The sequence below is a fragment of the Clavelina lepadiformis genome, chromosome 8 (assembly GCF_947623445.1).
Source record: "Clavelina lepadiformis chromosome 8, kaClaLepa1.1, whole genome shotgun sequence".
Taxonomy (NCBI): domain Eukaryota; kingdom Metazoa; phylum Chordata; class Ascidiacea; order Aplousobranchia; family Clavelinidae; genus Clavelina; species Clavelina lepadiformis.
In genome coordinates, this window is record NC_135247.1 from 17,013,926 (window position 1) to 17,028,728 (window position 14,803).

The following is a 14,803-nucleotide window of genomic DNA, read 5'->3' on the forward strand; positions in this document are numbered from 1 at the left end:
TCAAACATCCACAAAGAAAATGTTTGGCAGTTGTGTAGTTATGGTTTCATGCAGAAATAGTGAGAGGTAAGTAAGCTAATCATCTGTAAGCTGCCGGTATTTCACTGGACAACATTTACCTGAAAAGCGATTGGAAAAATATGCAACCGGAAAAGAAACACTTTTAAAAGACTTTTTGTTGTAACGCAAGAACACTACTGAAACATTTCGTGATATTAAGGCTTTTTCCCGACTTCTTGTTAACCTTAATTGTAAGTTATATCTTAGAAACTTGAAATATCTATGTTCTAATCTGTTTATACACAATAGATAAAAAACACCGCATTTTAATGTTTGCACACTGTTTCGCTTAACTTCACAACATATCTTTACCGTGGAAAACGTTTACGTGAAGCATTACTTTACTTAGTCACATCTCAGGTTACATTCAATGACAAATCGTCTCGTATCAAACGCCGCATTGTGAACTACCATCTAAGCATATGTTTATATTTACTCTTTTTGAAAAAATATTGTCAATTGTCAATAAGTTATTCACCGTTAAAATTTGAATGATGTTTTTATTTTTGATGAAATGCCCGATAATTTATTGCGATGCATCGCCAAATAACGCACCTTGGTTTTCTGATAATACAATTAGAGATTGTCACGCAACAGGGCTAATCACTGCTCCACAAAAAAGTGATAACGCAATCGCCTGTATAAAGGGAGCTTGCCACACTTTTTTCAGCGATTATACTGAAACGTATAACCGACTAAAGCACTGTAACAGACGTTTACGTTTCGTTTTAGCAAATTCAACTGAGAACAAAAACGAAAATAAACGATATTGTTCGCAAAATTTGAGTGGTTTTAACAACACACAAGTCATAAAGATATTAATGAAAAAACACCAAATAGTCTATTACTCTCTAGATTTAAGGCTGAACCAAACATTACGTTCTGGTGGTTATACATTAATTATATTAATTAAAATATGAATGCTTTGTGTGCAAGATTAACATCTATTAAGTGGCATGATGGTTACATTCCCAGCATAGGCAACCCATGAATAAAGTTTCCTGTGTTAATAAACAAATTAAGGTGTTTATACGGAATGTAATAATTAATTATATTTTTCATCTAATCGTTGTAATATAAATTCGTTTTCGGCCTATAAAGTAGATGTAAGAAACTTTTTCGACGAGAAAATTGACATCAAAGACAAAAAAACGACTTATTCTGCTGAGTTCTCCGCAATGTTCGCTTTTACCCACGGCATCATCCTCATCAGATTTGTAAAATATGATGGGATTTGCTTCTCAATCCCTAGATCTCTGTAAGTTTGTCCACATCCCCAGCCCCAGCTGCTAATGCCTACCTGCACCCAACACGAATTCCCCGTATCAGGGTCATGGACCTTTACAACAGTAAGATGTGATGTTTTATGATGGCAGAAATGTTGATTAGATTTTGTTATAATGATTGGTTCATACTGTAGATTTAATTTACGTAAAACCACTCTATCAATAGCATTTGTTTCGTTATAATTCTCACCTCTCGAACAAGAGGACCACCGCTATCACCCCAACAACCATCAACAACTTTATGCTGGTATCCAGAAACAGCACAAAGCATGTTGTTGGTGTAATCAATGGAAAGGGAAAAACCCCAGTCGATGTGATTTGAGGCAATGTTATTACATCTACGTAAACACATTGCATTTTATATAAAAAATAGATATACACTATACCCTTTTATTTGTACTTACAATAGCAAGAACAACATCACAAAAAAACTAGCGTGATAAAAATGCAGCAAACACTTACAAGTCAGAACTTTGAATTTTCAGCAGACCCTGCCGTAGAACCGTGGAAGGTCTTGCGTTTAGATGCACTTGCTCTTGTATTTCTGCCAATGTGTGCCCGAAACCTGTGACGACCGCCAAAAGAGTTTTGTCTGCTTTGTTAGCTTCCATAAGGAAGTCACCTAAAGACAAATTCATCATCATAATTAGAAGAAAGAAAAAGCTACTAAAAATAGTTACAGCTATCAACTTCTTTGAGACCCAATCAGAAAGGAAGTTTTATGTTGAAAAAATTCTACTTTGTTTCATGCAACTTTGTTCTTTGCTTTCGGTTCCGTCAAGTTCATTGTATTTTCTGAGATAACCGTCAATACAGTTGTTCTCCATACAAGGCAAGCAAACAGGGCGAATATATTCAGTGTAATTCACCCAGCCAACGTTGAAGATCGGTTCTTCCCATCTTTCGTTGCCAGGAATTAGTTGGTGGCCGATCTTGACCTGGAACAAAATCTTTATCATTTTAAAAAAGGCTTCAATGATATGTTTACGTGTTTCTAAAAAGGTGACAAAATTGCTTTCAGTGTAAATTACACTGCATTAATAAAATACCCTTACAAGAGCGATGTCAAAGTCGAAATTTGCATAACTTTCGTGTATAATAATTTGATCGGGGACAAAGATTTTGACAATTGGGAGCAGTTTTTTAGCAGCTGCTGTAGGGCGTTTATGAAGACCTGTTTAAAGAAGAATACAATTAGTTTCACTGTAGCTCACACCGACGTCATATTGTCAAATCAAAGTATGGAACGCACCGAAAGTGACAACAAAATCGTTTGCCCAATCTGAAATTCCAATGTCTTCATATGCGAACAAGTGAGCGGCAGTCAAAACCCAGCGGTTATTGATGACGCTTCCGCCGCCGTAAAAGTTTGATTTTTCGTAAGTCTACAATAAATTGATAATTCCATGAGCATTTAAACCGTGTCAGCGAATATAAGGATAATAATAAAATATTGATCAACGTGTAGCTCGTTGTCAATCGTCATTTCTCAAGTCTTTAAGTCTTTCTTGCTGTACAGTAGTACATATATGTAGTTTTATATATTTGTATACTGATATGCTTACGTCCATCACTTTGATGTGAAACTTAGTTATGACAACTTGCCAGGGCCATGATCTATCAGCCGCTTCATCACCATTCACGATCCTGTCTAATCGTGCTTGTTGTCTGATGCTTCCTACGTCACCAGCTTTCCCACATACACTGTAGTCTAAACAGAATTATAAGCACTGAAAATTGGTCCAAGTGGTGTTGGTTTCATGCTTTTCATCACTTTTTTTGTTTTGGCAAATAATTCATTTCCCATACTTAATTAAATTTATCAACCTAAAAAGAACATAAGTTTCAATTTAACCTATTCTGGCATCTGTTATTAAATCCAGCAAATCATTGATGTGATAAAAGCTTTCCACAAAATACACATTTTTGACATTTTTCTGAGAAAGATGGAGGAACTCGTTATATCTTGTTTCATCAACACGAGCATCAAGGCATTCAGCACAAGTCGTGATCACGTAGAACTGTTTCAAACACAAACAAAAAGAGAAACCGTATTAATCCACATGTAATTTATTTAATCAATCGTACCTATTCAATGCAGCAGGTACTGACGTCTTTTATAGCTGTTAAGTAAAACCTTACCATGGGCGAATTCGCTATTGCACTCAATCTTGTCACCAATGACTGTGGAGAAGGTCCCATATCGTGATCTCCTTTGAAAGTAAAATTGATTTTAATTCTTGATGCACATTTTAATCAATCAAACTTGATTTAAGCTCCTAGGTATGAGTAACTGTTGTTACAGAACAAGTGTAAAATAATTACTTGATACAAACAACAAAATATGACGTTTCCAACTATTCTTTCTATGTTGTTTCCTGGACAATGTCAAAGTGCTTTTCACAGAATTTAAAACTTCATAGATATTCCTCCCCTGGCGAATTTCTCTTTGGAGGAACTCTGAAGACCAAAGAAAAAATGATAAATCATTGTATTTTAATCATTGATACAGCACATGGAATTTTAATTATAGAAGCAATAAAATTGCTAAAATGAAGTATTGTGTAGCATTATTCTATTTCTAATTTGGACATTAAATTACCTCTGTCTCTGAAAATACTATGTAGTATTTCTATCACATTCTTCGAAGAAGAAGTTAAAATATCCGTAAAATTCAACATCACTTTAGCTTGTGAAGCAAATACAAAGATGCTATATTCAACGGGGGAAGTCGAATTTTCTTTGAGCTAGAATAAATTATCAAGTAATTTTTGTTCATTGCGAATCAACTTGCTCTTAATTATGTTAGTTCTTTCAACCCAGTGTATAATATCGTATCAGGTGCTCCGTTGCCATCGTAAACAAAGAAGTAGAAAATAATCTGTTATGTAAACACGATAACGTCTCACCAAACCCAATTGAAAAGTATGTGTAAAACATATATAGTTCTAAACCAGTTTTCAGTTAACGTCCTTACCCTTTGCACAAGCTTCACAGCAAATGTGAGTGAAATGTTCAAAGCTGGATCCGACACATCACGAGAAAGGTCAAACAGAAAATAAATCTCATGTCCAGGTTCAAAGGAAGCCGAGATGAAATTTGGTTTTGTGTCTAAACAATCATTAATTTAATTGGTAGATTAAATTTTTAAATATTCCTGTATACAAAAATATTATTTTAATTTAATTTAAAAAATGCAAAGAACAAAACTTACTCACACAAACACAAGTTGTCACGGGATTATTTTTATTTACTCTTTTTAGAGCCATCACATTGTACACTGTTTGTTCGCACTACCCTTATAGGTTAATTTATTCAAATATGTGGGTCAACTTTTGTTTTTATTCTCGTTGTGTCATTTGTATGCATGCTCGTCAGGTTTTCTTATGTTTGCTCACGTACTGCCGTATTTTAACTATTAATATGTACACTTGTTTTTTGTTTATCCCTTACATCGTCTTACCTCGTTACCCCTAGGCCCTAATTGGTATTTAGCGTCCCACGTTTATTTTCTGATGGTGTGAAAACGGTGTAATCTGTGTTGGGGTGGAGTTGCACTCGACTGGGAAGTGTTGGGCGAGGCGTTAGGTGAGTCTACGTTTGACCTTTGTAGTGGAAAGATGTTTGTTTCTAACTAAGAAATGCTGTTAAAAGTTAGTAAAACAAAAAGAGCTAATTGACCAGCTGTAAAACGGAAGGTTTCCTGGCTGGGAAAAAGTTTGGTTACAGTTAAACTCACCAACACAGGCAGGTGGTTGGTGGCTCCAATCTCTTCCCAAGCATGTGGCGGTGACAATTCCATATGAATTATCCAACATCTGGTATCCATCGTTACAGGTGTATGTTATTCTCTCACCAGTTTCGAGTCTCTGAAATGGACGTGGCTGCACTATGGTCTTGGAGTTTGGTTCAGGAACAATGCAAACCTCTGCGACAGATGTGCAGCAAAAATGTTTTGAAAATGAAACCAGGAATACATATACACATACAATGCAGCCAAAAAAGGTTGAAAATCACCACCACCTAAATACTCTGAACTCAGAACCACCACCTAAATACTATGGGTATTCATATTAATGCTGAAGGTCTAAAGCTTATAAGTAAAATTTGTTTTTAAAATTTTTCTCATGAAGATCTTCAAAATATTGTAATTACACAGAGTTGACATGAACCCAATATGCATGCACTGAACTATTTTAATTATGTCAGCCTTTGCTGTTGCAATCTTTCCTGAGTTTCTCCTTTGAATTGAGAGAGTGAAAACTGCACGCTAATTTATTATAACAATTTACTAGCAACCCTGTCAACAGATAGTTTAAAAGGCCAAACCTAAGTTTTTTAACAAGAATTTGCAAAACAAAGATTCATAAAACGTAAAATACGAGTTATAACAAAGAATGGTTAGCATTGTAGTAAATGGGCAACAAGTTCTTCTTCACCTATGCACAGAGGTGCAGAATCTGACCATCGTCTATCTGATCTACATCGTCTTTTACTAGGACCTTGCAGATCAAAACCGGAGAGGCAAGCGTACTTAATCGATCTACCATATTGTCTTCCTCCATTAAATAATCCATTTTCTATCGGTTCCGGGTCAAGACAAAGTGCATCTAAATACAAAATAAATTTTTAAAAAGTTTAGCTTGGCTTTCACTCTTTGTTTAACACCAAACTAGATTTGTTAAGGATTGAATAACAATAATTTAAAGTGTGATACCGAAGAAGTCAGAACAAATTCTTCCACTTTTTTCTATTTAAACTGTTACATATTACTCATGTATGATACGAAAAGCTTTCAGCTCTGACAAATAGGCAAAAGGATGAGTGTTGTAATTTATTTCTTTGATAAAACAATTAATGAATAGTTTAGTATTGATCCATACATTGTCTCCTTAGAAATCAACGACTTGAAAAATGTGTAAGGCACCTGGATTAAAACAAGACATTCCACAAGCATCATCGCATCTGCATCTTTTTGATGCTCCCCGGCAATCTGCATCAGTCTGACAAGATTTCCTACATTGCCTTCCTTCTTCAACAAGTGTCAAATTTCTCGTGCAAATCTTTTCTTGGGCTTTACAAGAGATAAATCATTGGAAAGGTTAACTTTGGTTAATCTAGTAAGGTAGTAAGATGGGTTATCTTACCTTCCACTATGCTGGTCTTCACCCATGGCATTAAAGGTAAAAGTTTTGTATAATATCCGGGATAAACTTTTTTTATGCCGTCTCTGATAAATTCACTGGCACATCCCAATCCCCAACTAACTATACCCAACTGAAGCCAACAGGTCTTCTTTCTTTGGGTTAAAACCTTACAAAAATGTGTAAAATGTTATTCAAAGTCAAAATTTTCAATAAATGTGTTTAATACATTGAAAAACGTATGCGACCTTTTTTATACCTGTCTTACTAATGCGCCACCACTATCACCATAACAGGCATCAACTACTCGCTGAAAAATATCACCAACACCGCACATCATTCTGTCTGTGAATTGAATTGAACTCTTAAGGCCATCCTCAATCATGGCTGGAATTATTTCTCCACATCTAAACATAAACAGTGCAATCACGCTTATAGTGTTGAAACCTTATAAAAAAGACAAGCAAGTAAACATAAATCCAAATGTAGCTGACAGAGTGTAGTAACTATGATTTTCAGGGCTTTTGATACCACAAACAAAATATATTTAATATAGAATACTATATTCTTGTATAAAAGTAGGGTTTAAAGATTTTTCCTAAATTACATGTACCGTGATTGTGCTCTTAATTTTATTGCTGCTTGTTTTAAAGATTCTGACTTTGACCATTGTTCAGTTATGCCAAATCCAGTTAGAGCAGCCAAGATATTCTTATCATCTCTGTCATCCTCCTGATATATCCAAGCACCTTAATGAGAAATCCGTATCGAATATTGCGATTTTACTTAGAAAGATACAGATTTAAAAACGCAACGTAAACAATAAGCAGAAATCGTAATTTTTAAAACTACCTTGTTTTCTACATCTTATATCTTCATTCTCTCCTCCATTTATTATTCCTAAACTTCTCAGATGATCCCCAGCACAATTGTTCTCCATGCATGGCAGACAAACTGGTTTTATGTAAGTTGTGTAATTCAACCAACCACCTTCGTTTGTCTGCTGCCATTGGTTACCGTTTTGATTATATTGTCTGCCAACTTTTATCTGAAACCCAAACACAGTGGGATTAGAACAGAAATTAAACTTACAGCAAACACACAGTAAAATAAGTTGTTTTAAAAAAACCTTCCTTCTCTTATCATGGAAATACATAATTAAACGAAAAAATTACTCACTAAAGCAATATCGTAATCGAAGCTCTCTAATTGTTCCATGTAGCTAGGATGAATGATAACTCGATCTGCCTTGAACACCTTTACATAACGTGGTAGCGGGTAACTTGCAGTGCTTGGCATTTGATGCATACCTTCGTATATAGGAGTGAGTTCAAAAAAATTCAATAATTTTTACTAGCATTAATATCAAACACTCGCAATAGCACGAGTAGTTAAACCTAAAATGTACTCACCAAATGTCACCAAAATACTTTGTTCCCAGTTACCAGTTTTTTGAAAAGCTGCGTCATTATTAAACAAATGAGCAGCAGTGAGGACCCACTTATTATTTATCAAAGATCCACCGCCACGAAATCCTCCACCGCGACCCCCAGCGTACGTCTAATGAATAAAGTAAAACAATTTAAATTATTGATTTTTCGTTGAATATTACAACAACTAGTAATTCATGTTTTAGATTGCTTCGCGTCTTCGCACAAATGACCTGGAATACACTGGAACGTTGTATGGTAACGACAACATGCCAGGGCCAGGCACCAGCATTTGCCTCATTCCCATGGATAATTCTTCCAATTCCAGCAAGTTTTCTTATTTCTCCTATATCACCTGCTTCACCACATGTAGTTGCATTTAAAAGAGTTCCTGACAAAGTAAAAGAGTTTCTTGTTTTATCTTAAAAGATATAATGACGACACCAAAACCTGAATCTTGTTTTTAACTACAATGATAGATTCTGAATACTGAGAAGTTTATTCCTTTTTATTATCATTTTGTGTTGAAAATTATTGACTATGGTTGACTATATGTTATTATATTATTGACTATATGTTGACTATTACCAAAACTATTAGTTTAAACAAAATTGTTATCAAATATAAAATACATACAATGGGATTTACAAAATATTTTGAGATAGTTTAAAGAAAACAAACCAAAATGACGATTTAGGCTTGCACATAGAAATTATTTGTGCACCATCGTTTGCATACCAACCTGTGTTTTGTTGGCTTAAAATCTTGAGGTTGTTAATATTGGGATTTGGCAGAAATCTTCCAAATGGTGCGGCAAGTGATTGAAGTTCATTATACGAGCGTGCATCTTGAAAACCATTTCCAAATGATATCACATAAACCTGCAATAATATAACTATTTACTTCCTAGTACCTAGAGAGAACAAGAGTTGTCATTGTAAAATAGTCGTAACAAGCATTGTGAGAACTTCTTTGGATTTTCACATGCTAATCCAAAACCGAATTTATATCTCATTTATGATGTATGGACTATTTGCTACTATTTGCTATGATACTTCAAAATCCAAATAGTTTTTGTTGCAATGTACAATTCAATGCATATTCACAAAATATATATACTTACAATTATTACCAAAGTGGAAAAGAATAGATGTACTTTAGAGCCATATAAATCTATACTGTGTCATGGTTTTGATGTTGATTGTTAAGATAAATTGTTTGATGAATTAATTGACTAAATTCATAAATTAAAAAAAGACCAAAGCAAGATCAGGAAACACTAACACTTCGCACTGAAATCTAATCTACCAAATTGAACTTTCTGCAGTCGTAGTTAGACTGTACCCCTAACCTTGAAAATGAGAAAAATTTTTGTGGGCCATATAATAAAATCGTATATAAATCAAAAAGATTCTCCACGAGATTTATAACATTCCGCTGATAGGTGAAATGAATAAATAAAGGTAGAGTATCGAAAGGTAGCTGAAAGATCAGCAAAACAATTCCATAACCTTTCACTTTAGCATCAGCTGAATCAGACAATCTAAAATGTGAATATAAATTATATGGAGACAAAATACTTTGCAGTTTTTTGCACGTCACCTCCTGTAAATTTTCCTGATGATTTCTCTTGAGTGCTTCCATTCCTGACACAGGGATTTCCCCTTCATCGTGTCGCCCTATTGACGTATTTTTGTTGATTTTACTACATGCTTAATTGCTCAGGTAATGCTCATTGAGGTAAACATGGTTCTCTCGCCATCAACTTTAACATTATCGTCACACTACGTACGGAAGATCAGTGGCATTGCAATATTTGCAAGCCTTGATTTTAAATAGTCGATTAAGATCACATTCATACATTCCAGAAAATTAATACTCACCGTGAACAAGAAAGAAAACATAGCGATCGATATTTGCGCTGGATTTAAATGATTTTTGCAGCATTTCAATCAGTCTGGATAACGCCAAGTGAGTATTTCTGCGATAACCAATATTTTGAAGCAGCTTTTCTGGAGAAAAATAAGCGTTGTATTTAACTGTTACAATCTAAATTTACAAAAAAAACTTTCAATAGACCCTTTTTAGTTACGACGCCATCCCTTAAAAGAGGCAATTTTTTTCGGTTAGCTATTTAACTATATGGGAATCATTGCAATAGTTATATAAAATAAAACAATAAAACCTTAACCGTTTACGTTTACGGTGTAGCCTACGTCATGTATCTTTATATCGGCAACTCGAATACGGCCAGTTATATATCTTGTAAAATCAACTAAGAAATCGATTAGGAAATACTGTTCTGAAATGTTTACTTCTATGAGTATAGAAAGCCTTGTACTAATCGCCTGCATATACGTTTTACAACATGATGCACAAAATGTAACATGACTGAATGCATAATGAAACATTCAAAGTTTTGCGATAATTTCTTAGTGGTCAAGTGAAGGCGATTGATAAATGCTTACTCTCTCAGACAGCATGGCAACGCTAATCGAAAAGGATCTATTTAACACAATCGAAGGGATTGTGTATTGCTTTGCGGTAGTAGAGAACAGGATAAAAGATTCCAAAAGAGTAATCTACAGTATACCCGAAAGGTCGCTTAGAATGTGCTAGTGGATTTTGCATTGGGTCCTTTGCAGTAAATGTTAATTTGTGACGTCTTCTTAACTTAATAAGGTAACAGAAGTACAAACGTTTACGTCGGTTTCTTGATACACCACGCAAAACACTGATGATGTTTGAAGTAGAACTTTTCGTCAGATCTAAAGAGATATGGACGTTTGATGAATACACCAGTATTGCACATTTCACTTGTTGTCCACCAGCAGAAAGCTGTATTTAAAAAAGTTCAGGTTAAGCATGACATCGCATAATAATTAATAGGTATAGTATAGTGCATATACGATCACGTAATTACATACCGCATATATATATAGCTTATATATATTTCAAGCACTACATCTTATATCTAACTAATCATTATGAGATGGGATAGGCCAAAGAACTTGTAATCATCAAAGTTAAACACCCCAAAACAATTAAAAATAATTAACAATAGATTAAGAGTTTGGATATTAAGCATCTATGAATAAACAACATTTGTACATACAGTTAATATACGATCTTCTGCAAATTTTACAGAACTCTGAACTGAATCATCTCTAACATCTTCAGATATGTCAATGATGACGTAGATTTCTAGATTACTCGATTGTTCAGACAATGAAGAACCACGTCCAGCACCAGCACCTTGTAATAGCTCTCTTGAATGTTCAGTTGCTCTTTGTAGCTTTGCAATCACATAATCATTGCTTTGTGGGATTTTGGGGTCTGTTAAGATTATCATTATATTTAATTTTGAAAAGTAAAAATTAATAGATTCATTAATTAAGTACTTAACTAATTACTTGAACGTAAACGTTTTATATCATATTTCTTTTGACAGTGAATTAATACGTGAAAGGTAATAAATTTTATGTTACAAAAACATTTTTCACTAAACTGTGTTTAACTAATTTCTCAGAAGCATCTACTTCATTACACCTAAGTCTACATCAAAACAGCTGTTTAATAGGTACGCAGCTATAAAGTAGCCATTACAGAATCTCATAACTTGATATAATCCCAAACGTTGTTATCTTTTAATCATACTTATGCACTTTGGGCTTCCTCCACCACTCCATTCTAGAAAATAATAGCACTCCTGGCGAGCTTCACCGACCATTACGTAACCAGGATCACATTCAAACTCGACGAAGTTGCCAACACTGAAATTTCCTCCTTGTGTAAGGCGACCATTGATAGGAATACAAGGATGAGGACAACGGATTTCGTTATCTATTTCATAATCAATAAACAATTCTAAACTTTACTATGACTCAGAACGTGGCCAGTTGATTGGTTATGTATAACAAAAAAGCTTAGCTGTATCCAAAGTTCCAAACGCATTGTTTGGCTGTTCATGTAGATTACTGGAAATGTGTTTACCTTGGTATAGAATTATATTTTACCTATAATGTCACAAACAGTGTCCTCTCCGCTCCATAGACCACTCTCAAGACAAGTCATCTTCCCACTTCCAAGAATCCTTCTTCCAGAGGAACACTGAATGGTGATTTCGTGACCAACATAGAATGGTCCAGGTAACCCACTGGCAACTCCACCTCCCATCAGTTGAATAGAAGTTAAAGGATTCCCACATGTTATTCCTTTACAAAATCAATAGTCAAATAACAACAAAAATCAGTTTTATTTCAGAGATTAAGTCTTTCATTATAAAAAGAAAACGTTTTCAATCAACAACGTCAGAATAAAATATCACAATAACACACGAACTATTTGCTCCATACTATCATTCCAACAAAATTTGAAAGATTTCTACAAGCTATTCCTTTGTCAAACTGGTACAGTATTTGGTATTGTATAGACATTTAACAAAAGTTTTCACTTTCCAACTTAAAAAGATTAAAGTTAATAAGAAATTACGTTCAGTTTACAAGACAACAATACCGTGCTAAAAACTAAAGTTAAAAAATATTTTCCCGATTTAGTGTCCAACTTCAAAGTTAGCAGTTGTTTAATACAATTACTGTTAAGTAATGCTTAAAAAATAACAATAATAATATCTGAAATGGGCCCTACTTTAACCTTAGTTCTCGAAAAAGACAAACAACATAATGACAAACGTAACTGAAATTTTTTGGCATTTATTTTATTGTATTCAGGACTACAAAATGACATATGCCACTTTTTAAAAACTGCCTTAAACACTTGTGTTATTTACCTATTGTAAATACGGGTAACATGCAAAACTTTAATCATTGTTAATTGTTTTTGAATGTTTCAAAGTTTAATATACCCCAACAATGGTATTTCTATTTCAAAATATTTTCAAAAGTTAACAGGCTACAGGAACAAAGTTTTCAATAATTTCGTAAATCAACGTCATAAGTGCTGGAGAAATATAAACCGAAATAGTTTACAAAAATTTACCAAAACATATTCAAAACAATCTTACGTTGGCATGATGGAATATCTCCATCCCAAGTACCACCTCCAGTGCACTTTCTTTCGAAATCGCCTGAGCTTACATAGAAACCGGGATTGCAAGTATAGCGAACTCTTCTTTCAAATCCATTTCCTGTGTAGCTAATACGAGAATTGCTTGCTGGCGTTACTTGGCCGCAATCAATGTCTGATGGAAAAAAATAGAAAAAGATTCGAAAAAGGTTCGTTTTTGACTCTATTGTCCACAATTCTAAGTTACTGATTGTAATTGTTTTACCAGGGTTGACGCACGACCGACCGCAATACCCATCGCATAAACAGCGAAGATTTCCAACGCAATCCCGGTCAGTTTGGCAACCTCTACCGCAAACCAAATTGTATTCTCTCGCCTTTCTGAAGTTGTAACGTCGGCACGATACTGCAAAGTTTCGTTATTTTAGTAAGGATAAGCGAAAAATGAATATACGAAAAATGGTTAAAAAAAAACTGTTTCGAAACATATTTTAACAATATACGGTACTGTAGATATCGTATTTAGGAATGGTCTGACGAACATATGCAAACAGTTGATCCTGTCCATCCTTTTCTTCCATGACAATAATGTGGAATTGCTGGAGCTTGCTTAACATAACCGGGAGAGCAGATATATTCAGCGACGTCATCGTAATTGAACTGGGTGCTTGTCGCCGGAACCGGATTACGATTTCCCCGAAATACACGAAAGCTTTCAGCATTAGATATTGTTGGAGGTATTCCGCAAAAATTGTCTAAATATACAGAAAATTAAATCCGCATAATTAATAAAACACGTATAAAGACTAACTATGCACATATTTTTGTACGAGCTGTTACATTACCCTGAGGTGTGGCAAGACTAAAATAAATTCCAAAAGCATTCTGAATAGGTGTTAATGTAACTTGAAAACGTCTCTTACAGTACATTCATCTTTTAACATGATCACCTACCTAAATTTATACACGAATACCCGCACTCATGATCACATAAACAAACTTTTCCATCTTTGCACTGGCTGCTGTCTGACGAGCAATCTTTGCGGCAAGGCCTACCCACAGCAGCTGCAGCGTTCAAATCTCTCGTTGGGCATTGCGCTGTAACGTTCAAGAAACCAAGAATTACAGAACGTCACAATGAATTAACAATAAGCATGGTTACGCGTAACTGGGTAACAGTAACGTTCAGGAAATGAAAAATTTACGCGGGCAGCAAAATAGGTGACAGTTGTTAGTTCAGTCGAACATACAGAGCAAAACATGGAGAATATGAAAAACAAAAATCCACTGGAAATTACCTGAGGCACAAATCATCCAGAGAGAAAAATATAGCAGAAAAACACATTTTCCCGACGATGGGTTCATCACACGACGGCTATATTTACACAATGTTAGTTTCACTTTTGAAATTTAAACGAAGCGGAAAAACTTTGTAAATAATAGTTCTATTGTGGTCAACAAAAACATACAATAGAGTCTATAACATGACGTAATAATATTTCTAAATGGTAATCTTCAATATAGACATATTTTCGTGAATTACAATTATTAACGTAAATATTTTTCGAAAAAGTGAAACATTAAATGAAACGAAACCATGTAACAACTGGTGAGCTTTGTACCCTGCGCACCGGGTGGCCATGCAAAAAAGCGACCAATTTCTACTGATGACTACATAATGGTGAGAAATTGTGTAAAGCGATCTTTACTTCAACAGTAAAATTGTTATTTCTTCATGATGCAGCGCTCAACTTATGCACTTGCCTCGGTGTATTTGGCAAACAAAGTTGTGCGTGAAGTTGCCCATGGTTACAACAAGGGACTTTTTACTGTATTGTCGTTTTCACTGATTCTGGAG

General features: G+C 34.6%; 1 protein-coding gene across 2 annotated transcripts; it reads right to left on the reverse strand.

Annotated features, from left to right (window-relative positions):
- Nucleotides 1-540: 540 nt before the first annotated feature.
- LOC143468237 (uncharacterized) lies at nt 541-14,419 on the reverse strand. Of its 2 annotated transcripts, none has more exons than XM_076965313.1 (34): nt 14,244-14,419; nt 13,900-14,043; nt 13,488-13,700; nt 13,211-13,351; nt 12,944-13,120; nt 11,937-12,134; nt 11,578-11,763; nt 11,036-11,256; nt 10,620-10,758; nt 9,804-9,932; nt 9,523-9,599; nt 8,663-8,801; nt 8,154-8,311; nt 7,903-8,050; nt 7,670-7,800; nt 7,343-7,538; nt 7,104-7,239; nt 6,750-6,897; nt 6,494-6,659; nt 6,274-6,420; nt 5,786-5,956; nt 5,086-5,274; nt 4,324-4,457; nt 3,949-4,093; nt 3,672-3,806; nt 3,489-3,559; nt 3,202-3,367; nt 2,912-3,057; nt 2,599-2,731; nt 2,402-2,520; nt 2,086-2,284; nt 1,809-1,968; nt 1,537-1,684; nt 541-1,399 (listed from the first exon to the last, which is right to left on the reverse strand). In XM_076965313.1, exons 1-34 carry the CDS (start codon nt 14,308-14,310, stop codon nt 1,217-1,219), a joined length of 5,160 nt encoding a protein of 1,719 aa, XP_076821428.1. In that variant the 5' UTR covers nt 14,311-14,419; the 3' UTR covers nt 541-1,216. The 2 variants fall into 2 exon arrangements, with proteins under 2 accessions (XP_076821428.1, XP_076821429.1); XM_076965314.1 differs by having other exon boundaries at nt 10,626-10,758; nt 14,244-14,418.
- Between the last annotated feature and the right edge of the window lie 384 nt (nt 14,420-14,803).